Source organism: Ciona intestinalis, chromosome 8 (assembly GCF_000224145.3).
Source record: "Ciona intestinalis chromosome 8, KH, whole genome shotgun sequence".
Taxonomy (NCBI): Eukaryota; Metazoa; Chordata; class Ascidiacea; order Phlebobranchia; family Cionidae; genus Ciona; species Ciona intestinalis.
The window spans coordinates 1,540,376-1,564,902 of NC_020173.2; the positions used below are offsets into that span (position 1 = coordinate 1,540,376).

The 24,527-nt window shown below is 35.1% G+C and overlaps 7 protein-coding genes across 11 annotated transcripts in view; 3 read left to right on the top strand and 4 right to left on the bottom strand.

Moving 5' to 3' along the window:
* Nucleotides 1-2,751, bottom strand: part of LOC113474474 (hemocyanin, beta-C chain unit D-like) — a 7,745-nt gene extending 4,994 nt beyond the window's left edge. The window contains exons 1-5 of one of the 2 annotated variants that reach the window (XM_026835721.1): nucleotides 2,502-2,751; nucleotides 2,148-2,273; nucleotides 1,518-1,643; nucleotides 670-831; nucleotides 137-243 (exon numbers count right to left, since the gene is read on the bottom strand). In XM_026835721.1, coding sequence (XP_026691522.1) covers nucleotides 137-243; nucleotides 670-831; nucleotides 1,518-1,643; nucleotides 2,148-2,273; nucleotides 2,502-2,571 — 591 coding nt within the window. In that variant the 5' untranslated portion in view covers nucleotides 2,572-2,751. The remainder of the gene's footprint in view (nucleotides 1-136; nucleotides 244-669; nucleotides 832-1,517; nucleotides 1,644-2,147; nucleotides 2,274-2,501) is intronic. The other variant, XM_026835722.1, reaches the window with a different exon arrangement.
* A 1,267-nt stretch (nucleotides 2,752-4,018) lies between these two features.
* Nucleotides 4,019-5,689, top strand: LOC100182349. The gene is made up of 4 exons (XM_002127040.5): nucleotides 4,019-4,158; nucleotides 4,375-4,483; nucleotides 5,132-5,236; nucleotides 5,496-5,689. Exons 1-4 carry the CDS (start codon nucleotides 4,102-4,104, stop codon nucleotides 5,591-5,593), a joined length of 369 nt encoding a protein of 122 aa, XP_002127076.1. The 5' UTR covers nucleotides 4,019-4,101; the 3' UTR covers nucleotides 5,594-5,689.
* Nucleotides 5,690-6,369: 680 nt separating this feature from the next.
* LOC100184713 (serine/arginine-rich splicing factor 12) lies at nucleotides 6,370-10,592 on the bottom strand. Of its 2 annotated transcripts, XM_026835729.1 has the most exons (8): nucleotides 10,405-10,592; nucleotides 8,734-8,908; nucleotides 8,363-8,486; nucleotides 8,041-8,144; nucleotides 7,822-7,861; nucleotides 7,448-7,624; nucleotides 7,072-7,233; nucleotides 6,370-6,647 (listed from the first exon to the last, which is right to left on the bottom strand). In XM_026835729.1, the coding sequence occupies exons 4-8, from the start codon at nucleotides 8,102-8,104 to the stop codon at nucleotides 6,611-6,613; spliced, it is 480 nt and encodes a 159-aa protein (XP_026691530.1). In that variant the 5' UTR covers nucleotides 8,105-8,144; nucleotides 8,363-8,486; nucleotides 8,734-8,908; nucleotides 10,405-10,592; the 3' UTR covers nucleotides 6,370-6,610. The 2 variants fall into 2 exon arrangements, with proteins under 2 accessions (XP_026691530.1, XP_002126373.2); XM_002126337.5 differs by lacking the exons at nucleotides 8,363-8,486; nucleotides 8,734-8,908 and adding an exon at nucleotides 8,971-9,075 and having other exon boundaries at nucleotides 10,405-10,583.
* Nucleotides 10,593-10,912: 320 nt separating this feature from the next.
* LOC100187111 (protein C3orf33 homolog) lies at nucleotides 10,913-12,275 on the top strand. 2 transcript variants are annotated; one of them, XR_003396131.1, is made up of 5 exons: nucleotides 10,913-11,088; nucleotides 11,205-11,264; nucleotides 11,332-11,491; nucleotides 11,562-11,781; nucleotides 11,894-12,271. XR_003396131.1 is itself a non-coding variant. In XM_002126663.4 (5 exons), the coding sequence occupies exons 1-5, from the start codon at nucleotides 11,020-11,022 to the stop codon at nucleotides 12,185-12,187; spliced, it is 789 nt and encodes a 262-aa protein (XP_002126699.1). In that variant the 5' UTR covers nucleotides 10,916-11,019; the 3' UTR covers nucleotides 12,188-12,275. The 2 variants fall into 2 exon arrangements, 1 of the variants encoding a protein (XP_002126699.1); XM_002126663.4 differs by having other exon boundaries at nucleotides 10,916-11,088; nucleotides 11,576-11,781; nucleotides 11,894-12,275.
* Nucleotides 12,276-12,450: 175 nt separating this feature from the next.
* On the bottom strand, nucleotides 12,451-16,137 carry LOC100176891 (gametocyte-specific factor 1 homolog). Of its 2 annotated transcripts, XR_001974864.2 has the most exons (9): nucleotides 15,901-16,137; nucleotides 15,751-15,847; nucleotides 15,447-15,529; nucleotides 14,776-14,903; nucleotides 14,415-14,513; nucleotides 13,657-13,727; nucleotides 13,487-13,569; nucleotides 12,900-13,154; nucleotides 12,451-12,704 (listed from the first exon to the last, which is right to left on the bottom strand). XR_001974864.2 is itself a non-coding variant. In XM_002126160.5 (8 exons), the coding sequence occupies exons 1-8, from the start codon at nucleotides 16,066-16,068 to the stop codon at nucleotides 13,020-13,022; spliced, it is 864 nt and encodes a 287-aa protein (XP_002126196.1). In that variant the 5' UTR covers nucleotides 16,069-16,137; the 3' UTR covers nucleotides 12,451-13,019. The 2 variants fall into 2 exon arrangements, 1 of the variants encoding a protein (XP_002126196.1); XM_002126160.5 differs by having other exon boundaries at nucleotides 12,451-13,154.
* A 262-nt stretch (nucleotides 16,138-16,399) lies between these two features.
* Nucleotides 16,400-19,823, top strand: LOC100179215 (programmed cell death protein 2). The gene is made up of 6 exons (XM_002126713.3): nucleotides 16,400-16,724; nucleotides 17,256-17,405; nucleotides 17,829-18,025; nucleotides 18,452-18,645; nucleotides 18,946-19,053; nucleotides 19,506-19,823. The coding sequence occupies exons 1-6, from the start codon at nucleotides 16,516-16,518 to the stop codon at nucleotides 19,668-19,670; spliced, it is 1,023 nt and encodes a 340-aa protein (XP_002126749.1). The 5' UTR covers nucleotides 16,400-16,515; the 3' UTR covers nucleotides 19,671-19,823.
* A 2,919-nt stretch (nucleotides 19,824-22,742) lies between these two features.
* LOC113474475 (E3 SUMO-protein ligase RanBP2-like) lies at nucleotides 22,743-24,312 on the bottom strand. Its single transcript, XM_026835730.1, has 4 exons — nucleotides 24,157-24,312; nucleotides 23,945-24,082; nucleotides 23,533-23,629; nucleotides 22,743-23,012 (listed from the first exon to the last, which is right to left on the bottom strand). The coding sequence occupies exons 1-4, from the start codon at nucleotides 24,280-24,282 to the stop codon at nucleotides 22,912-22,914; spliced, it is 462 nt and encodes a 153-aa protein (XP_026691531.1). The 5' UTR covers nucleotides 24,283-24,312; the 3' UTR covers nucleotides 22,743-22,911.
* Between the last annotated feature and the right edge of the window lie 215 nt (nucleotides 24,313-24,527).

Here is a 24,527-nt window from a genome sequence, read left to right on the forward strand (position 1 = left end):
CAAGGACACATACGACCCCAATGGTAGCAGCGACGAGCCTTGAACCCATTACCTAATGGTTACAGGTAGGCGCGCTAACCACTACGCCACGGCGCCGGGTGAAAACTAATACTCATGTACAATCACTCCCACTTACAAGATACCCAAAGAGCGAATGATCTTGTTTAAATTTAGTGAATCCTTGAATGAAATCATGAAGTTCCTCATCGGTCAAATCCAACAGGTTTTTACGAATCCGAAAATCTAGAAAGTGGTTTAACAGAACAATAACATATTGTTTTATTATATCTCTTTGAAAACTATTGGGAAAATGAAATTAGCTAAACGATTGAAGGAAGGGGAATTAGCAGTAAAACCATAGTCGTTAAAAGACCCCCCTATAGGGTTAAAAATTATGGGAAAGAGAATCAGTTAAAAAGTGGGCTGTTTATTACCATTAGATTGTAAAAATTATTTTAAATAAATAACCAAGCAATTGGACGAAAAGTGTGCATAAAGTTAACTCATACAATGAGGGGGAGTCACCTTAAACAGAATTGCCCTAGGATTGGGTCATGATGGAAAAACCAAACCCCCAGAAGAAATTTCACCTATAGTTAAAATTAACTATTTTCTGTTTAATAGCATTGGAAAACTATACCAGTACAAAACAACGCATAGCCAACTTACCTTTGGTAACTTTAGAACATGATCTTGATTGGCTACCAGCTCCCACACATCTATTATTCGCATATCTTCCTAACTTTGTTTTACAGATTCGTTCTCTGTGTTGCACCCCACCCCACTCAGATACAATGCATGAACTCCAACTGGACCATTCGCCAAACCTTACTGTAATATTACAATTTAGTTTGAAAGTAACTTAATTTATCCTCGCGTAGCCGGAAAACGGCAGTCTTTATATATCACGGGTGTTCTGCTTCATACACTTCGTGCCAGCTTACGACGTATGTTACTTTGTGGGTGGTTATTTTTTAAGGGATTTTTTATTATGTATGACTGATAATTTGGACAACCCATCAATGACCACTGGGTTGAAGCAATTGTCGTTAAGTGTCTTGCCCAAGAACACATTCGCCGACGTACGTAGCAGCGACCAGCCTTGTACTCATTACCTCTGGGTTAAAGGTGTGTATGAAACAGAACACTCGTGGTGTATACAGACTGTAGTTGTTTCTTCATGCGAGGATAAAACGAGCAACATCGTCGGTAACTCGTAGACGGGCACAAGATGTATAAAACTGAACACTCGTGTTCTACCCACCGCTGTTGTCCCGTCATGCAAGGATAAAGCAATTGAATTCCTATCGCATCCATACACCCACTGCCTTGCTTGGAAACACTTATTTACAGCGAGACTTGACTAACATTTTATGTGTCCAGAGACTAACCACTATACTCGAGTTGAAACAGACAAAAGTACAATTAGACCCGTATACATATAAAATTCTTTATTTCATCATACAGCCAATATAAAACATTTAACTAAAATACAAAATACAAGTTAATCAACGTACCTCTAACACACGAACGTCGGTTGAGCGCAACTATGTAACCTCTTCTACACGTACATGCACAACAACCACTGGATACGTTGTATATTTTACCATGGGCACATTTCGTTGTGAGGCAAGATCCACCGTCTATGAGAAAAATTAATTAAATGATTAATCAAGCTAATTGGGTAATTTCTCCAACATAAAGCACCACTGTCTTCACATTGGCAATCTCGGTTTTACATTAACAAGGGAATGGAGCACCCGCGTTTTTTTATTGACACTGTTTCACCCCACTTTTTATCTATATAGCGTATTTGAACAACTGTCGTTTTGCTGTTGATTTCCTTCTCTTCGTGCTTTTAATAACTCGAGTTTCGCTATCGTTTTTTAAGAGATAAATAAAAAATATGTTATGTTAAATCAAGATTTTCCTGGCTAATTTTACTTTTCCCGACCTAATTTATTTTTCCCGATCCGAATAAATCTGCTTTTGACCTACCAATGGTTAAGTCTAGACCCTAACACAGGGTTGCGTAAAGTTTGGTATTGATTGCCGTAATATTCCGATTTTAAGTTCGCATGCGCAGTAGCATTGACGCGCATGCCCCATAGTACCAAACATTACAACTTAACTTGATCCAAACCCACCTATGCAATGGTTAACAAAGAACGACTGTAACGCAGTCTTGAACGGCACCAGTTCAAAGTTGATGACGTCACTTTGCTTATGTTTCTTTGCGATTGTGAAGGTCCCAGCTGTTGAGAAGGACTGAGCTATATATATGGTGGTAATAAAAAACAAACAAAGAAATATATACGCTGACCACCTGCGCTAAACAACGCCGGTTGTTGATATTTCTTTGTTTGTTCATCTTACACCGAGGAAAGTTACGTCATATTCAGTACACATAATACTGGAATGCGTTGTACAAAACAGAATGATATAATAATGAACGTTGAACCAGATACGGAAATGATGATCAAATAATGAACGACAATTACCTTTTTGAGAAGATACAGCAAATGATGACATCATCAATGCAGCGATGAAATAAAAGTAATAATACGTCATTATGACGTCACAGACTTGTTGTATAACGTCACAAGGTTGCAATACTACACGTCACGAACTTTCTATATGATGTTACAAACTGGTTACCAAGCGACTGTTATATGGGGAAAGTTGAACCACGGCCTACTAGAGATATCTCTATAGTAGGCCGTGGTTGAACCTAATTCTGAAGTTTAAACTTAGTTCTAAATCTAATAACAATGAACACAACAACATACCGGTTCGCTCAAAGTGATAAAAAATCAACTTATTTCTGGAATTTCAACTTAACTCGGAAACCAATAACAAAGAACACAATAATGATTCGTCTAAACTTTAGACGAATTAGACTCTTAAAGTGATGAAAAATTTCAACTTAATTATGGAACTTCAACTTAATTCTAAAACTAATGACTAAAAAACACAATGGATCGCCCAGCAAAGTTCAGTACATCAAACACCACCATAATTTCCGAACCAACTTTGTTTAACTTAGAACGAACAACAATAGCGGGCGTCGACGTTTTACCTTTGTTTAATTTTTTATTATGACGCAGAACCTTGATTTCATTATTACAAAACGACATAATAGGAAAGATATGATTATACCAACCCTGTGGTCACTTATGGGTGCCCAAATTAACAATCATCACTTTATTAAGCACGAAGTGCAATATAAATAATTGTGACTGATTTATCCTCTTATGGCGGGTAATGGCAGTCGTTATAACACTACTTGTGTTTGAAACTTGTGCCCGCTTAGGAGTTACCAAGCATACACCTACCAGGCTCCCATTTACCATACAACGCTTTGCCGGACACCTAAATATTCACGCCTATATGAACTATAACTTGCTTGCCACTAACAAAACAACAGCAAGCTATTTAATCGGGTCACTTAATTAATCCAACATTAAGTATAAACATCCCATGCTTCACATACACTGCTATATACGGAAACTATCGGCTGACAAACTCAGCAACAAAGATGGAACTTTTCCAACTAACAACGGGACTTTTCGTTATTGAGTTACCTACTTCCGTAAACTTAGGTGAATTATCCCGTGTTGTATTTAAACGCAGCAATGCTTAACCATAAGGTAGGCCTATGTATTCTTGGGCAAAACTTTTAGCGGCAATTGCTTTAACCCGGTGGTCACTTCTGGGTTGTACAAGTTGTCAGTCAACATTTACCCGTAAGTTATATAGCCTACGTCGTAACTCGTAAGCGGACACGAGGTGTATGAAACAGAACGACCGTAACAAGCCCAGGGTTGCTCTTTTCTGCTCTGACATGAAAATTTTCTGAAATAAATAAATCATACATATTCACTTGAAATTAAAAGATGCGAGTGAACAATTTGCATTAAGTATACTGGATAAATATTACTTCTTAGTGCAGAATTTTGATTCTCCCAAAAATATTAAATAAAAATGTTGGCGTCGTCTAGCGGTAAGAAAACGATAAGTTGGTCGCTAATGCATATTCATTATCAATCCACAAGGGCAAACATTTAAGTAGAAACACAGAAACATTTCACGTTAAACAAAATGAATGCTTGCAAAATTTTAGCACGATGCCGAGGACTGACAAGAAACTCAACTTTGGTAAGCTATGTAAATATCACTTTGGTGCTAGTAAAGAATCTTCCACCCCCACCTTATTTGCTAACCACTAACCCCTAATTACTAATTATTTTTTGGATAGTATAAAAAACGTGTGTAATTTCAATTGTTATTTTCCGTTAACCCAATTTAGATTTTTTAAGTAAAATATTATAGTATTGTTAATGTAACAAAATTACACTTTATCTAAATCCTTAGGTAACTCGGAATCTTGTATCTCGATCAAATACGAACCAAATTGTACAACGTAGACTTCTTATGACCAGTTTAGAAACTGGAGGAGTTGTTCCAGCAAAGCCATTAAAAAGTAAATGTAAAATAAATGAATGAATGTAACTTACTTTAACCACGCGTGGCTAGAAAATGATAGTCGTTATAACATGCCAGTCTGCAAAGTATGGCAGTTCCTGACGAGATCTCGCGCGTGCAAGATGGTTATTTTTCGCGTGCGCGCGTGCTATCATTAAAAATCTGCGTGCAAAGCATGTACATTTTCAAGCCACGTTAGGAAATCTTACTTAATTTAATACGTATTTTTTCTTTGTTTAATTAATTCGCGTGCGTAGGACAAATTGTGGCGTGCATAACCGAAAGTCTGTAAAAAAATCGCGCGTGCACCTGCCATACTCTGCAGTCTGGATAACACGGGTGTTCTGTTTTATACACCTCGCACCAGAGTTACCATGTATGTTACTTTGTGGGTTATTATTGTTTAAATTAGTTGCATGTTTAATTAATACTAAAAAATACTGCATTACAGTTAAAAAAAGATATTTATAATATATATATGTATTCTTTGTGATTAGATTAAAAAAGGCACACTCTAGCCATTAATGAGCAATGTTATTTTGTTACGCCCTTGGAAATGTAAAAGTCAACCTAAAACGATCTCAATGCAAACAATAAATTTTCCAATCTGGCCTTACTATTTTATAAATGACACTTTACCATGCAGGGATTGGGCTTAACATGAAGGTGCCAGCTTTTGGTATGTTCTGTTTAACAATGTTTGGGACTGCTGCAGTGTTCAAGTATGATGAAAAGATTGCAAACACTTTGGGTAAGTATAAATTATGTATATGGTGCACATAAAATGACATGATTTTAAATCTACATTATCTATAAGCTAAGCATTGTTGTTTGTATCTATAATAAGCATACAAAGTAAAAAGGTCAAACAACTAATGTCAAAAAAAAATCACCCACAAAAACTCGTAAGCTGGCACGAGGTGTATGGATGTTATAACGACTGTTGAATTCCGGCCACGCGAGGATAAAGTAAGTTACATTCCTTCATAACTTGTATTACTTACTTACAGGTGTTGATTGGAATATGAGCTTGGTTGCATGCACTCTACAAACTATTGTGGGCTACCTCTTGTTAACAGTTACTTTCAGTGCAACATTGCCAATTTAAAAATTATCTCAAGAGTTCCATTAAAATTGCGGGTTGAAATAGGAAAATGTTTTGAAATTCTGATTAGTTCCTTTAATAAAATGTATTATTGTTAAATGTAATTGTGATACATATAGGGTCGTTGTAGTAAGCCAAAAAAACTGTAGGTTTTGAAATTATTTGGCAACTGTTGTTGTCACAGTATGATTAAAGAGTCTGCTGCAGTTGGGACATAAATTAGCGTGGTGATTTCAAACATGTATTATGAATTTTGTTCGGAAGGCAGTTATCACCTTGGCATCTCAACTGTAGACATATTTAATTGGTATCAATTTTAAGTTGCTCAGGTTCTGTAGGTCATTAGGAGAATACAGTATCGATTAATGAGTTAGAATTTCAGTCTGTCGCCCTGGTTTAGGTGCTTGCATCAGAACCAAAGTGTCCCCGGTTCGATGCTAGACAGCAATACTAGGACTGATCGGCGTATGTGTCCTTGGGCAAGACACTTACGGACATTGCTTCAACCCAGCGGTTACTAAAATATCAAAAATCGGACACAAAGCTAAAAAGTGCGGTAACTCGTAAGCATACAAGGATAAAAAGTCGCGAGAAAAAAACATGTCTGACTGGGCTTTTCGGGTGTTGGGGTAATGGGCTAAATCTGGCACCCATAAAAAATTAGTTACCCAAAATGCCAGTACTTAACTGATGTTGTCATTATTGACCCTTTAAAAAATCAGTTTCATGACAGAAAACTGTTACACCACACTAGCGGAAAACTACAGAAATCAATAGAATTTATACAAAATCTTTGAATTTATTGAATATTTTCCTGCGGTAAATGTTACAATTTGCAGTAAACTTTACAACTACAGTAATTGTCCATCATGCTTTCTATACCAGTTGGTTGATGAGCGGGCAAAATAAAAACGTAAAACTTGCAAATTCACAACAAAAGTATCCAAGACGGTTAGTGTGAAATCTACAAAGAGCTTGATATACAAACATGTTCGATTGTCAGTTTTTATTTTTTTTTAATCAGTCACTGCTGCCAGAGGGAGAGGAATGACCTGACCTGTGATAAAAAACATTATTAATGCAGTAGTGACACAACTCAGGACTAAATGGTATGTCCCTTGACAACTGGCTGTAAGACCTTAATCATGTATATATAATTAAAAGATTGTAGAATATAAATTATGTAAAAAAGCGGTTTTAAAACAGAGAAGATTTGCTTTGAATGTTTGGCAATAGCATTTGCAATTTAATAGCTGATTTGATGCACCCATTTCTGGCACCGTGGCAAAGTGAGCAATTGTTCCAACCCAGTGGGCACTAAACCCCCTCCCCCCCCTAATTAATCACCCACAAAGTAACGTACATAGTAACTTGTAAACTGGTACAAGGTGTATAAAACAGAACATGCAAGTTATATCAACTGTCGTTTACCGGCGTAAATTATACATTTTCTACCTTTGGTGAGCCATAGCATTTCTCACCTTTGAGCTGGTTTGCTTGGTGGGGTAGCGGAACATTCATGTCTTCTTTCAACAGGTGGTCGCTCTGGAGTAGGACTTCCTCGTCTTCCAGAACCAGATCTTCGATCAGGGGTGTAACTCTTCTCTCTGTACACACGTGATCTTTCCCCAGAGTATGAGCGTCTGAACGAGTTTCATTCGTTTAACAGATAGTATATTTGTGTTCAGATATAGGTGTAAAAATAGTTGAGATAATAATTTTTACAGAATACTCTAGTTAAGCGGAATTAAATTGGAAACCTATTTATTTTTATCAGGTCACTTATATTTACAATTATAACATTATACCAAAAGTGTGCAAAGACAAACACTGTAAAATCCAAACCATAAAATTTACCTTGACTGGTGTCCATAACCATTTTCCGGTGATCTACGTCTATTATCTTCTCGGGCATATTCCCTGGATCTGCTCCTGCTGTATCTTCGTGGAGGAGACCTTCTTCTCTCATAAGATCGACTCCTTGATCTCGAATAACGTCTCCTTGGACTTCTGCTGTATGACCGGCGTCTGGATCTGCACAAAACCAGTGATCATGTAGGAATGTTATGGACCAAGAACTCATTTTACATGGCATAAAGATACAAATTGAGGAAATAAAACCACAACTAAAAGCCTGGTTCCGTTATATACTAAACCAGATGCAAACATGGTGTAGAAAAAAGAAATTATTGCCATATAAATTCTAAAAATCGAGCATAAATCTTATTTACCTTGGTGGGGAGTCTTCCTTAGTTCTCATTTGATTTGGAGCTGAAAAATAAGTAATACCTTAAGTAGAGAATACACATAACAAATATGTCACACTGCATAAATCAGACCAAGCTGCACAATTGTAATCCAGGTAAATAGAACTGGTTAAACAAACACACTTGAACCAAAATTCCAAATTATACATTATGGCAGTAATAATTCTGTGTATGGGTACTTACTTTTTCTATCACCAGCAGCAAATTGGACTTCAATATATCTGCCACAAATCCACTTTCGATCCATGGCGTATAAAGCATCTTCTGCATCTCGAGTATCCTCGAATGTGAGGTGGGGGTTAAGGATTTAAACCGCATGGAGCTCTTTTTACCATACTACCCAGTTATGAACATTGTATTTTGGTTTATGTGTGCATTTTTGGGTTATAAAGTATTTGTATACTTTGATTATGTTTTTAAGGTCACCGTTCTATTCTTAAATTTTAAGTTTGTTCTATTTGTTGTACTTGTACTTAATTGAAAAATGTAATGTATTCAAGGATATAAAAATGAATGAGAGAAAATGGCAAAAACAGAAGGTATCCAAAAACTTCAGTTTTAACTACATACTTTGATTAATTTTGCAATTCTGACTTTGATGAAAAGTTGAGTTCTTTATACCTTACCACCTAAATATTGAATTTATAAACATTTTCCAGTCTTATAGGTTTTTCTAACCCTTACTTTAAACAATGGCACTTATTCTGAGACAATCTTTAAATCAATTCATGCATTTTAAATAAGATAAAAAATCTCTATATATTTCCTATTTCAGCTTTGGGTTTATTTTCTAAACATATTTTTTTTTAATTAGCTTATGTTTAAAATGACATGAGGGGTAGTGGGGGTATTGGACATGATTTCATTTACCCTCACCCAATAACGCAATCTAAGCCTTTTTCCAATTTCCGATCTTTAAACTTTAAACTTGCGACGGCCTTGGCCATTTTCCATGTGAAATGGTCTTGGCTTGGAAGAAAATTAACTCTTTGTCTTTATCTTTAAACTTTATCTTTATCTTTACTTTTTGTGTCTCTCCAACAGTCTTTAACTGTAGAGAGTGAAAAGGGGAATTAGAAATCCATAAAAATAACTTCATTTTTCAAAGGATATTGTATATAAGCAAAGCCACGTGGGCGGCGATTGTAATAATCAAGGGGTATGTACACATCAGACACAGGTCCGAAACGGACAAATTCACGTCGAAGATCATCCGGTCTACAAGATAAAAATGGAAACGATTTGGTCCACTTTCATTACTGACAAACATATATACAAGCAGCAAAGTTAAGTTACTGGTTACTCATGTACATTCTTTAGACTAACAAAAAAGGCCATAATGGTAAATTTGTGTTTGTTAACCAGTTTGCAAATATGGCAGTTTTTAAACTCATGTGTTTGTGTGTTATACCATATTTCTCTTGTAAATGCAATTTAAACATGATTTTTCATTACCAATGTTCAAAATATCCCAAAGTCATAACAGATCCTACAGGATATAGTTATTTTTTCTATATATAAAAATTTAAAAAAGCACTAAGCAATAACAAAAAATTCAAAAATATAACATACAACTGCCATATTCTGCAGACTAATTAATCTGTACAGTTGGGCAAAAAATGAATTTTAGATTAAACTATTTGTACATAATATTGCCAGTTCAGTATGAATACAAACATACTTTATTTTATTCTACATTAAAACTAATTACCTTTATTTAAGAAAACATCAAAATTAGATTAAACTAAACGTTTTTATTTTACTGAATCTACCAGAAAGCATGACTAAATCATTTCTAATAGTGATATATATATATACAACCTCTTTAATAAATTTTAACTGAGAAATATGCCTGTATTATAGTAGTTATAAGATATAAGTGAATTAAAGTAACAGATTAATAAGATTATATGGGTTAGCAGATAACGTGGGGGAAGGATTCTTCACAGGGACCAGCAAATGTACTGTTAACTAGCTAAAGGGATAACATATATACCACTGATGTGACTATTGTATTGCCCATACCATGGCCAGAGCCATAGAAATACAGAGTAGTCCAACCCATTGTTACGTAAAACACAAATTGAACGGCAATTTGGGTCCAAAATAACACAGTAGGTATAGGGAAAATGTCAGTTTTTCGGTAAGTTACAGAAAAACTTGGGCCTAAAAACAAATTTAAAGGTTGAAAAATGTAAAAAATATGTGTTATTTGTTTTCTGTGTCAAAAAAAGTCAAAAATTAGAATTAGAAGCGGTTGATTTGCGACATTTTAGTCATTTAATGCGGCTAAATTTATACATTTTTTCTAAAAAATGTTTGGTAAGGTAAATAGAAGCTGTTTTACACCTTCCCACAATAGGAAAACACAAACAAAACTTAGCAAGTTTGTTTAAACCCATTGTCAAAGTCACCACTTTTGCTCTATTTTGGAAACACATAGACGGCAGTTGGACTACTCGGTGTTTATACGACTCTGACCATGGCCTACTAAAATCTTTAGCAGGCCATGCCCATACCTAACAAACATACTTAACAATAACATACCTTATGTTATCGGCGATGTTTCTAACGAACAAAGATGCATTTGGCCTCGCGCGTGACATGTTGCAGTATAATACAGGCAAACCTTCGGCACAATCTACACAGAAACTATGATTCCGTTCTGTTTAAAATAAACCAATCTATTTATCTTGTAAATTGGCGAGAATTTGCAAAACGACAGAGAAGCGCAAAAAGTAAATCAAGATGGCGACTTTTCAAAGCGCGGTTTACATGATTAGAGTAGATACTAGAAAGTATGATTCAAATCGGAGTCACAGAAACACCTTTTATGTAGAGTTCTATGGCTCTGATTTAAATCAACCGTTTGATTTGTTATAGAAATTCTGTACAATTATATCTAATATATAAATTTATGATTTTAAATTATTCTGTTAAAATTTATTTGTGCCGAAATATCGTTGATGATGATTGGTGATCAAATTAACTGCCTCTCGTTTAATTAATATTGAAAAAAGCAAGTGAGAGAGTGGTAGAAAAACGCAGCATTAAGGGGTCAAACTGTTTTAACATATTGTATACACTTTGTGGCATGGTAGTGCTGGTCGATGAGTAATAGAAGATTTTTACATATTTTTTAAACTTACATATAATGTGGTGATGGGGGAACGTCGGTCCGTGATAAATTTAACCTCACAGTACATGGATGACAACATTAAAATAGTGCGAGTAAGTAAATCATGTATTAAACTACTTTTCTGGTGATTTTGACGTTTAGTTAATTGTAAACATGCTGGTATGAAAAATGTTTCGATAATACCTGACACGCCGTTTTCTTTTACCAGGCGGTACCATATGCCTTACTTGGCACTCTTGGCCTATACTGCACATACCGTTATAGAATTGTAAGTATCTTTGCCGCACCTTATCATTAGGAATGCCCGCATAGTGCATTGACTCATATGTTTCCAGTTCTCCCATTTCAAAACAATTAAAAGTATACCTGAGGAATTCTACACAAAACGAGTGTCTTTAAGAGGAAAACTAACAAACGTAACGCGGGAGTGCACACTTGAAGTGGAGCATATACCCATTGTAAAGCTTCCTTTTTCGAAATATTTAAAAAATAAAGGTATTTGGCTATTTGCAATCCTGTAAGATAGTAATAATATTAAACATAAAAAATCTTAAAAACTTAACAGAAGATGCATAACAGATATTGAGGCTGAAACACTTCCAATCAAATTTCTTGGTATTGATTTTCCAAGTGATACCAGTAATCTTGCATACACCAAGCTTCTGCATTTAAAGCAGTCACGAAGACCTATTTGGTTTCAACTGTGGTACAGAGAATATGAACAAGTTGTGGATCCAAAAGATGCCACACCCATATATTTACATTGTCTTGTGTATGAGCCATATGTAAGTTACTTATGTTTTATATAATACTTATTTTAACTATTCTTTACGAAATAATTACATTCTACCTATTTTAACTGTTCTTTAGGAAATAATAACATAATTGCTTTCGCAGTGGTTTTTAGGCAGTTACTTGAACACCACTTTCGTCAAACTTGGACATGCAAAATTTACAAGTTTGCCAGATCTGGTCAGTACTGGTAAACAATCCGAGAAGCTAGCCAACTCACTAGTCAAGGCTGAAAACTTTGCAAAAAGAAAAAGGCGCGGAATATGGTACGTCCCATCAAAGCCTGAACTGATTTATGAAGACATGAAAACCAAAGCAAATTCTGTAAGATCTACTGGAGCTGGGGCATGGAATGGACTTAAAAAATTAAAGGAAAAGTTCTGGAAATCGAAGCAGTAGTTTTCACAAATGTTGTTATGATTTGCATTGTGCTAATTTATGCATGAAAATTATGTTTTGATTTATTAAATGATGTTCACCTGGGAAATGGGATTAAATTTGTATGAGTTTAAAAACAGCCCTAATGCTTTTGTGCGAAGCAACAATTATTAATGGTTTAAAATCAGTTCGCTGTTTTTATAAAAAAAGCGGTATGGGTACAAAAAACCTTGAGTTTAAAAACAGCCCTAAAGCTTTTGGGCAAAGAGTAATTATTATTAGTATAAAATCAGTTTGCTGTATTAATAAACGAAAGCGGTGCGGTACAAAAAAAACCTGAGAAATAAAATCGTGTGAGAAAGAGACTCTAAAAGCAGTGTGTTGATAACATAATGTGAAAGAAATAGCACCATATGGCAATATGAAGTGTAACAAAATGTAAAGCAGTAGTTCTATCAAAACGTAAACACAAGCAAAAGTATTAGTAGAAAAACAGTTTGGTGTATGTGTAATAAAAAAAAGCGGTTTAAGATGTTGTATAGTAGGATGGGGGAAGGTGGGACACCTTTTCATTCTATTTTCTCGTACATTTTGGTAGCAAACAAAGAATATTTAAAGAATTATAAAACCTTGTCCTTGCGACTTTCATAAACCGCTGTTAATTGTTCAAAACACGATCAGGATATTTATATATTTTGTGCTAAAGGTGTCCCATCTTCCCCCACCCTACTATATAACTAAAACATAACATAGGAAAGGAAGGTAGTTTCATACTAAACTGGTAGGAAACATAGTACTTAGCACAAAGAGGTGACATGGTTACTTAGCACAAAGAGGTGGCATGGTTATATATTCACAAGGTAATTCTTTCCAGCAAATTCTCCACCTCTAACAGTCTACTTTTCATAGCTGATTTTCGTCCTATTTTTTCAAGCTGGTCGGAGTTAAGAACCTCGCCAGCAGTTTGCTGTGACTCCATGTTGCTTATCTGAAGATATGAACAAATACGGTTAACACCAGCTACAGACAAACAAGAGAGCCAAGCTGTGATGAGTAAGCATCTAGTAAACTAATTAACATAATAATAAACCTTTTACTATAACCGTTGATTAAGCTCGATCAAAATCAAACCGAAAATAACCAACAAAGCGGTTATTAGTCACCATTTTAATTTTTAAAAAAAAGTTTTTTTTGGTTCGTTATTATTATGCCCTGTGTAGAATACCATGTGTCCTCCATTTACTATATAAAACAGTCTTCGTTATTTTATTGGGAGTAAACGTACTATGTTGGGCAAATTTTTAATAAAGAAATGCATACCTGATTCAACAGTTTGTTTAGTTTTCTCTTTTCATGCAGCAACGTCTTTTGAACCATAGTTTTATCATTAATGGCTGATTCACCTGCAAATGAATTAGTAACACAATAGGGCTATTAGATGTGTTCTCCATTAAATTGGCTTTTTAGACATGTTTTCAATGAAGGCTCACCATTTTGTTGAACTGGGTTTGTAAACTTGGCTGCCATTACTGGGATACTTTTGGGACTTGGTGTTGGAGGCCTATTGTAAAAGTAAGAGACAGCATCAGTGGCGCAGCCAGGGGGTTCGGGGGTCGTGGTACCCCCATTTTAATCCAATAAAAAATAATTTGTTTTTAAATTAAAGAAAAAAATTTTTGGAAAATTTCTTTGATTAACCCCCCCTCCTTTTGTTTTTCTGGCTGCGCCACTGGACAGCATCAAGTATTTTTCGTACCAAGTGATTGTAGAAAATTTAACAAGTCTGTACAGTTTTGGCAGGACAACCAAAATGAGGGGCATGCTTAGAGTAAATAAACAAACAAAACTGTGGGAAGTTTTTACCCCATTACAGTAGTCTTTAATTCAATAGAAGTTTTTATCTACTAACAACATTTGATGTTGACAGCACATCAAGCATAATTCAACCTATATTTTGAACCACTGCCACAACTCAGACATAATATTATAAAAGTATTCATAGAAATAATATCTAAAACAACACAGACATATTATATACACACACCGGTAAAGGCAAACAGAGAACATTGTAACATAAAAAGTAGGAACATACAATTGTATACAGGCCAAAAAATTGTTAATAAGGGTGCATTTCTTTCATTAAGTTAGTAATTTGGATTTAAGCTTTAACAAGGACACCGAACTTGGCAGTAATTACTCAAGACCCGGATCATTTTGATTCTATTTAAAATTTTGATAAATAACTTACAATTGCATATTGCTCGGTTTCTGCTCTTGATGTATTCCATTCTGAGTAACAGATTGTGGAATGGGTCGCCTTTGTCTAACTGGAGGGGCAGGACACTCTCTGCGTAAGCAATGTAAGGTCATTTAAACGAATTTTAGTAATCAGTGCTGATTCCCCAACTTTCTATGTAAAACTTCACGGACTTTGGGTGGTATTACCCTATCTATACCCAAATACCCTAACAAAGACTGGCCATATGGGGTGTAAAAAAATCAATATTTTAATATATTGGCAGAAGAGTTGTTTTAAAATAATGACAATCCTGGCAGGGCAGCACCAACGGTTCATACCATCATTCTAAATCAGATGTTTATTAAATTACCTTGGTTCTATTTCTTCTTCTTTATGTAGAGCTTCAGCCTCATACACAGATGGAAACGGGTTTATTTCATTTCGCTTTTGTCTTCTACGTCCACGAACCATCGGCAGACTTTGAGTATTGTTGCGAGCCTGTAACAAAATTGGTAAAACAACTATTTTTTGTCCATTATGCCCAAATTAGCAGTACAATTTCACATTAATATTAATGCAAATGTGTCTAAAAGCTACAGACAAGCTTTAGGTGAATTTTACATGTATAAACTTTAAACCCACTTTTTTTTAATTTCATACTTTAATTATTTACAGGCCACAGCACAATATTTCTTGAAACAACAAAATATAGTCATTGAATGACCGGTAAAGACACACACCGAAATATAAACTTGGGACGAGTGTTAATAAATTGAATCCCATTTTATTATAAAAATACTTATTTTTGAAACCCAGAAATTTTGAACATTTCTTTTGAATATTCTGCTATGAAATAAAAGTAAAAATAGATAAAAGGTAAAATCTCTTTACACCAAAGCTGGGTATTAATAAATTTAAATCCATTTTATTATAAGAATACCGTTTCTGCACCCGATAAATTCTGAACTGTTGTTCTAAATTGGCTGCTATGAAATAATAAGAAATATGATCAATAAGTAAAAATGGACAAAAAGATAAAACCTCTTCATCCCAATCTTCCTCATCCCCAAAGTAAAGTTCCTCATAACTTGTTGGGATGACAGAAATCTCACTTTCGGCTACCACTGAAATATAATGAAAGCACATTTTGTAGAAATTGATTATTCATATAAAATACTAATATTAGTGAAGTTAGATAAAGAACCATTTTATTTTCATTTTTTAATTAGTTTGAATCTAACATTATGATGTGTTATTTACCGATTAGATTATTACAACTTCAGTGACAGACTGACAGATAAAAATTATGTTATTTAATGCTAATTATAATAGCTTTATAACTTACTGAAGTTAATGTCAGAGTCCTTGTCCGGGCATATTTCAATGTGCTGTTCCATCTCTGGTTTTGGAATAATATGTCTTGCATTGAATGGACACGTGGCCTAGAAAAACACATAGTCATACAATGCAATTAAAATACGATCAAAAATGTTACCATGTTTGCGTTCGGGTGATTCTTTTTGCACTTGTGTATGTGTCGCACAAATCTTTTTACGGAGATTCTATGCACGGGATCATAAGGGCATATCACCATTTCATCTTTGTTTGAATCTTGCATTGACTGCATGTATACGGGAACATGGTACGGTGATTCGAAATCCATTTTTCCTACTTTCTTGTGTCTTGTGTAGAGTTAAAAAGTCCTTCTTTCAAGCTGAGCAGCGAAGAGTAAAAAAGACTGTTTGCAAATTTTGCACAAGTGCTGCTTCTTAGTAAAACGGATGAGAGGTAGTGTTAAAGGTGTAAAATTGAAGTGCGAAAACCAATATCATTTTGAGTTTAAGGTCCATAACAATATTTTATATTTTAAACTTCTTAGAAACTGTTAAATTTGTGTTGAATATTAATGCCAAAATCTATCTATTTCCCAGGCAAACGATAACCAAATGTTTCTCCAATTTTCGGATTGCTTAGGGGAATCCCCGATAAGAAAAATTATACGAAGAACAGAAAACGTGAGAAGTCCGAAACAAAATCCATATAATAGATATATACTGGACTAACTATAGTTCCTAGTTTTTGAAAGTTACGAGATACTAAACAAATAAAGATGGAGTTGGGATTTGTAGAAGAGCCTGAAAATACATGGCGACTGCTGCGTTGTTACTTCCCCAGTAAAGTTGGTGGGAAGCCAGCGTGGTTGGATCCCGAACATTTACCTTCAGTAGATGACATGGAATGTGGGTGCTGCCACAAACCGTTGGTGTTTCTACTTCAACTGTATTCCCCAAATGATGACAAGTTAGATTCTTTCCATCGGTAAGCATATAATTAATATAATGTGTCTTTTAATATGCAGTGTTTGACACACGTACTAGTACACACACAGTGTAGGCCTTCTTTGGCAATAGCCTACGCTATATTGAATGAATAAACCAATGTAACTATCTTTATCTTTATGTAGCTGGAAAACAGATGTTTCATACCTTGTTTCATACACCATGTGCTTCATTACAAGTTTCCACAGTATTTAACTTTGTAGGTGAATGTTTTTTTGGTGGGGTAATGCATAGGTGACAGTTTTGACAACCCATTAGTAACCACTTGGTGAGAGCAATTGCCGTTTAGTGTTTTGTCTAAGGACACATATGCGCAAACCCATTGAATCATTCTGTTGAAGTCGGGGCCAAGCATAAAAAAAACCAAAAATAACATATGCCCACAATTGTAGCAGCAACGAGCCTTGAACCTAAAACCTTTAAGTTAGAGTGATATTAGCATAACATTTGATTTTCACATGTTTTAAAATACAATAACACAACTGTACATTACTGCTTTCTAATTCTGCAGCACAATATTTGTCTTCTGCTGCACCAACGGGACATGCTACAGCAGTGAAAATGACGCTTTTCCTTTCAAAGTGTTTCGGTCCATGTTACCAAAAGAGAATGATTATTACCCTGCTGATCCACCAGATTATGATGAACCAAATGCCATCAGGTTTTATGTGAAATCTTCTTATAACATTGGAACATGACATATTACTTTAGTTATTTTATTACTCACAGTTATTAACTCATTTTTTTCAAGTTTTTAAAATAATATATGGGCTCATTTTTTTTCTACACAATGCCAAATTTTTAGAACTGTTCTAATAATAAAAATGTTAAATATATGATATAGTAGGGTGGGGGAAGACGGGACACTTTAGTACGTAATACCTAAATAACCTGATCTTGTTTTAAACAATAACAGCAGTCTATCAGTTTCGTGAGGATATTATTTTATAATTCTTTGTATGTTCCTTCTGAACTACAAAATGGGACGAGAAAATAGAATGAATTGGTGTCCCATCTTTCCCAACCCTACTATAATAATAATTTTGAATTTTCTTATGTAGGCTATAATATATTTTCTTTTCAGAGAATGTTCGCAGTTCACAAATTTGTGTGGGTTGTGTGGCAACCATGGTGTGAAGAAATGTTCGCGCTGTAGAGAAGTTCAATACTGTTCGAAAGATCATCAAGTTTTTCATTGGAAGTTATTACATAAGTATCAATGCAGTAAACCAAAGGATGAAAATAATGAAGTTGAAATGGAAAAATCGATCCTGTTTTCAGGTGGTTTATCATACATAATGTTATATAGTGTGTCTGTATAAAAATATAATGTGTTTATATAAAAATACTGGGGTGATAGGTCAATGCTGAAAATACACAGTTTTATGCAGGTGTATGATCCTGTATAAAGAATAGAGTATGACAAACTCTAAAGCCCAAAATTTTTCACAATAAATTTTGCATGTTATAAATGAAAAATGTTATACACTCCTCATTGTTAAAATATAGTAGGGTGGGGAAGGAGGATACCATTAGTACATCATATCCAAGTATCCTGATCCTGTTTTAAACAATTAACTTTGTTTATGCTTTGTTTACTACCAAATGGGATGAGAAAATAGACTAAAAAAGGTGTCCCATATTACCCCACCCTATTATACATGTAAAAAATCATTAGAATTTGAAACCAGATGCATCATGTTATAGAAAAAGAATTGGTGATTGAACCTGAGCCTACAGCACCCAAGAAGGAAAATACTGAAAGCGAATTTGAAAATTTAAAAAATCACATTCAATCTGGTGATTACACAGAAGAAGAACTTAATGATGCGGTCGCAAATGTCAAATCGGACAAAGCGTTTGAGAAGTTCCAAAAACAAATTGCTGTGGAGCCTGAACAAGTATGTATTCATTATGGCTTTTTCAGATATTTTTATATATTTTATTTTTTGTATCAGATATTTTTTGTGACAATTTTTCAAATTTCAGACTAATCTATAGTTTTTTAGACTAAGAGTTTTTTGTAACAATTTGACCAAAATTCAGATTGACCAGAGAGTTAAGAGTTTCCGTAAGTGTTTTGCTTAGGAAAGGATCAGGTTTTGATCCTGGTATCCTCTGTTTACAAGACACGAACTGACATTGTTTTTTAATATGGCTTGTTTGATTGATGCTGTTTGTATTAATTATTTGATTGACAGGTGATCAGATACCAGAGAGAAGGAAGCGTGTTATGGTGTTCAAGTGAGAATATTCCTAGTAAAATACCTTCGTGTGAATGTGGGGCACAACGGCAGTTTGAATTTCAGGTAATTTTACAGATAAATGATACAGCTGCTAGTTTAGGTTTATGAATAAATGTAACTTACTTTATCCTCGCGCGGCCGGAAATCGACAGTCGTTATAACACAAGTATTCATACACCTCATGCCAGCTTATGAGTTACCAAGTATGTTACTTAGTGTGTGATTTTTCATTTTTTTATGTGTGCCTGATAATTAGGACAACCCATTAGTGACCACTGGGTTGGAGCAATTGTCATTAAGTTTCTTGCCCAAGGACACAGATGCCCACAATGATAGCAGCGACGAGCCTTGAATCCATTACCTTTGGGTTACAAGCAGGCGCGCTAACAAATTCTGTCTAAAAAAGCTTAAAGCTAACATAATGCTTTTAAATGCTTGCCAAGTACTCCATACCTAGTTGTATGCCATCTCCTAATATATTTATGTAGTTTGTTTTATGAAAATTTTGATTTCAGATCATGCCCCAATTACTAAACCACTTGAAAGTTGACCATTCTATTGAAGGTCCGACCATTGACTGGGGTACAGTGGCCATATATACATGTCATGACGATTGTAATATTTCACCTTATATAAAGGAATACTGTTGGCTGCAACACTTTTCTAAAGAAGCGATTTAAAAGTGTTCCAAAATTGATTTTTAATAAAAACTGTTAAAGGGTGTGTATTACACAATGATATGCTGCAGACGCATTGGTGCAAATATATTTATATATAGTAGAAAGGGGAGGAGATGGGACACCTCTTCATTCAATTCCATTAGAACCTTCGAAGAATTATAAAACTGTATCCTCAAGACTTCCATAGATCGTTGTTAATTGTTTAAAACAAGATATTTGGATATTGTGTGCCAATAAAAGTGTCTCGTCTTCCCCTAACCCACTATATATAAAGATAAGGTTGAATGAATAAACAGAACTTATTTATACTCGCAACGATAGTTGTTTTTACACGTGTGTTCTGTTTCACACACCTCGTGCTTGCTTCTAAAAGGATGATTTTTTAAATTTATGGTTTACAATTGAAACAACCCATAAAGAAAGACTGTTTGGAGCAAGGTACGTGTGTGTTATACAACTGTATTTAAATGATGTCCTTTGACCCGATTTTCGTTTATAATATATGTCTTCAACATATAGTAGGTAGGGACACATTAAACTCCATTTTCTCGTCCCATTCAGTAGAAAACAAAGAACATTTAAAGAGTTATAAAACTACATCTTCACAACTACTATAGAATAGACCGTTGTTAATTGTGTAAACCACGATCAGAATAATCGGATAATATGTGCTGAAGAAATCCGTTGTCAAATGACGTCTCAGAGAAAAACATTATTATTGATGTTGTTGCATAAATAAAACGTCAAATGCGCAGCATATGTGTATGCGTGGCGAAGTTTTAAAACGTAAAACAACGGAGTTCATATTAAAATGGTTGCCAAATTTTTCCGCGAATTATTAAGACGGAATTTAGTTTCGTCAGTTGACATGACAAAACGTATGCAAGTGCGTCGATGACATTTGTATTGATTAAACGACTCAAATGTATATCAGCTATCTGCTATTGCATTTATTACAACACAAACTTCACAGTACAATTTAAACGTAATATTTTTACATTTTTAAATGATATAGTGGGTCGGGGGAAGATGAGACACTTTTTTTATTCTATTTCCCGTCCCAATTAGTAGTAAACAAAAATTAATCAAAGAATTATGAAACCTTTTCCTTAGGACTCCCATAGACCGTTGTTAATTGTTTAAAACTCGTTCAGGATATTTGGATATTATGTGCTAAAGGTGTCCCATCTTTCCCTAAATCATACAAAAAAATAAAAACTTTTTTTCTTACATTTTTTAAATTATAAAACAAAGGAACAAAAAACTTAAGCATGCGTTACAGGGATTTGTGACGTAACAGTTTCTTTAACTGTATTCTCCTCCGTCGGCTTCGTACTTTTCCACCACGGAAACATGATAGATTTCCAGTTGTTGAAAGAAGCTACGAGGCAGACTGTGTTCACGATAGCGTTCAAGTCGTTCAGTACCAAGTTATGCAAAAATACTGTATTGTAACCGTTAATTACTTCGCTGGCAAACTGTACCAATATGTCCAGTATATCAGAAGTAAACCAAATGCATGCGATAATCAGAGATCGGCGAATTAGCTTATCAATTCCACTCGTTAAATTAGACAATGCCTCATTCCCGCTTTTGCTGCGAAGTGATCTTCGTTTTTCGGAATTTTGTTTCCACAGAGGATACACAAACAGACAGAGAAGAGTGCTCTGTACTAGTGTACACCCGACCAACCACGAAATCATTTCTGCCAGCCTAGCGGAGATTGCACTCCAGTACCATGTAAGTACGATTTGTGCCACAATATTGACAAGGATAAAAACCAATGAGACAATACTGAGTATGAGAAGAGGGCTGTTTTTACGATGCAGGCGTCGAAGTGGTCCAGTGTAAAACAACCGTTGTCTCAGCCACATAAAAGCGTACCCCAGTACAATTTTTGTACCGAATACGAACTTGATTACCAATATGAGAGTAGCGGGCCTTGTCTTTGCGAAAATAATGAATTGCTGTACAGTGAAGAACACGACGCATAGAACCGCCATGAAGAAGCAAAGAACTAACATAGGTATCTTATAAATACTCCTCGACTTTGAAGCCGTTCCATCGCCATAGCCTTTCTGAGTTTTTGACTCATTTTTCTGACCAACTTTTAGTGGTCTAAAAACAACATAATACACTACAACGACGAACAGGTAAACTGCTACAGCAAATAACAGAACGATGATAGCATATAGAATCCATTGTGCCCCTCGTGGTCTCAACTTAAAAAACTCCGTGTTGTTTCCCGGCACTTGCAAGGTACTGCTCTCTGTATATAACGGTGATAGCGTAGACATATTGCTGGCTTACTGAAGCTTAGTATATTCTGATGCTATGTCGTACAAGAAATTGAAGCGTCACGGCACGAAGCTTTAATAATAATATTAATAACAATGACGCGCACGCATAAGAGTTAAGTGCTACACACACGACTCAATTGGGGAATAGGCCACAGGCGCAGGCGTGTGCAAAGTAGTTTGAGCCACTCAATATATTGCGTAATTGCGCATGTGATACAAACATAACAGCCCATTTAAGCTACAATTGTCTCCATCTGCATATGTTGATGTTGAATGACTGAATACGGTTTTATTTTTAAAACGAAACGTATAAAATGAATTGATTTTTTCACAGATTCGGGCTTCTGTTTTTATTGAAACCAGAAAATTCATGTTTTATAAAGCTAAATTATGTGCCAATATTGCATCACACGGCACTTAATTAAATCGTATATATAGTAGAGTGTGGGGAGATGGGACACGCTTTCATTCTGTTTTCTCGTCCTATTCGGTACAAAACAAAGAATTATAAAACCACATTTCTCACGACTTCTATAGACCGTTGTTATTGTTTAAAAAATTTATTTTGGATATTATGTGCTAAAGGTGTCCCACCATACCCATTTTGGATATTATGTGCTAAAGGTGTCCCACCATACCCACAGCATTATATATAGAAATTGCTCATATTTACGTTATAAATGCCAATTCTCCCATGACATATCTTCTACCACGCCTTGTCACGATGCAGGCCAGTTATATCCAATCAAACACGGACGAAAATAAACCAAACTACAGAATATCGTTTTATTTCAATACGGTAATCATGAATCGGTTAAACTCAATTGACGAAGCGATTTCTGTTGATTAAAAGCCGTTGGCAATGTCTGGTGACGTCACAGCCTATGACGTCACGGGGAAAGCACCTCAGTTTAATGTTAGTTGAATACCAGTTACCAATTTTAGCTACCGTGTCGACAGGTGTCCCAGATCTCTTTGAATTGGTTGGCGATCTGTGGCGTCTTAAACTTGACGGAGAGTTTTTCAACCTCAGCTTCGCCGTCTGTAATACGACGTGATTAAGTTAAGACAGTTGTTCGTGTTGATATGGCGGGGCAATGACGGTCGTTATAAAATTCGCAACGTCTTTCTTAATAAATGCTAGCTAAATAAACCGCCACATGATCTCTTAGGCCAGAAATTTGAAAACTGCAATCGTCAGATACTACCTCAGAAATCATCTTGCGCTTCGGCAAGATCCGCTAGTGAAGTGGGCGGCTGTCTAAGCGACGGAAAACTTGTCGCAAAAAAAAGATACAGCAAATACAGCATGTACTGTACAAACCTTTAAGTTTTGCTTTATGGTAGTAATACAATTAAAGAATGAATGAATGAATGTAACTTACTTTATCCTCGCGTGGCCGAAAAACGACAGTCGTTATTACACGGGTGTTCACACACCTCGTGCCAGCTTACGAGTTACCATGTATGTTACTTTTTTATGCATGGCTGATAATTTGGACAACCCATTAGTGACCACTGGATTGGAGCAACTGTCGTTAAAGGTTATTGTTTGAACTAACCTGATTTATTGTTGGCGACATACATCCACGATTTGTCGGAGTTCGGCAGCAAGTTCATATCCTTGGTTATTAGATGGTTGGCACACACTTTAAAAACCTTGAAAACAAGTCTACAAAGTTACAAGTTAAAAAAAAGTTTGAACCTTGAAAAATGTCTACAAAGTCGGAAGTAAATGTGTGCAAAAACATTTTAAGTTGGAAAAAAGTATTCTTGTTGTCAGGTTAAAAACAGATGTGCTATAAAATATAACTAATTTAGTATACCTACACAATAAATACAATAATTTATAACAAAAATTTATTTACTTTAATAAAAATCTTAAAATACAAACAAATATACAGACAAATTTAGAACCTGATAAAAAAGAATAAAAAATCTGATAAAATTGAAAACAAAATCAAATTTGAAAACCTGTTCCCTGCGCATCACTACACGATGCAGGTTCATCCCTTTATGGAAGAGAATTTTCAGTTCACCAAGTCCGCGTTCTTTCCAGTTTGATATAGAGTTGTCGAAACGAAACATTTTGCATCTTTCTTTAAAGAGGATCTAAGAAAATTTTTTTGACCACTTATGTAATTCATTGGACATAAAAAATACAAAAAAAGAAAACTTTCTCCAACCTCTTCCTCTTCTTCTCCTGTCTTCATTTCAATGAGAGGAGGAAGTTCTGCTACTACAGGTTTATAATCCGGATTAAAAGCTTCCGGATCAGCATCCGGACTTTGTGAGGCTCCAGTGAAGAGCATCGACTGTGCTGCTGTTACTGTGAACTGTGTGGAAAGTGAATTTAAAAAAAAATTTAATTTATTTTTATTATCCTTGCATGGCAGGAAAAAAACAGTTGTCATAATTTATATGTTTTGTTTTATAGACGCTTTAAAGTTACCATATATGTAACTTCACAGGTTTTTTTCTGTATGGATGACAATGTAACAACTGATTTGGGACTGCCTGGAGCAATGTCTGTTAAATGTTGTCCTAAAGATATAGT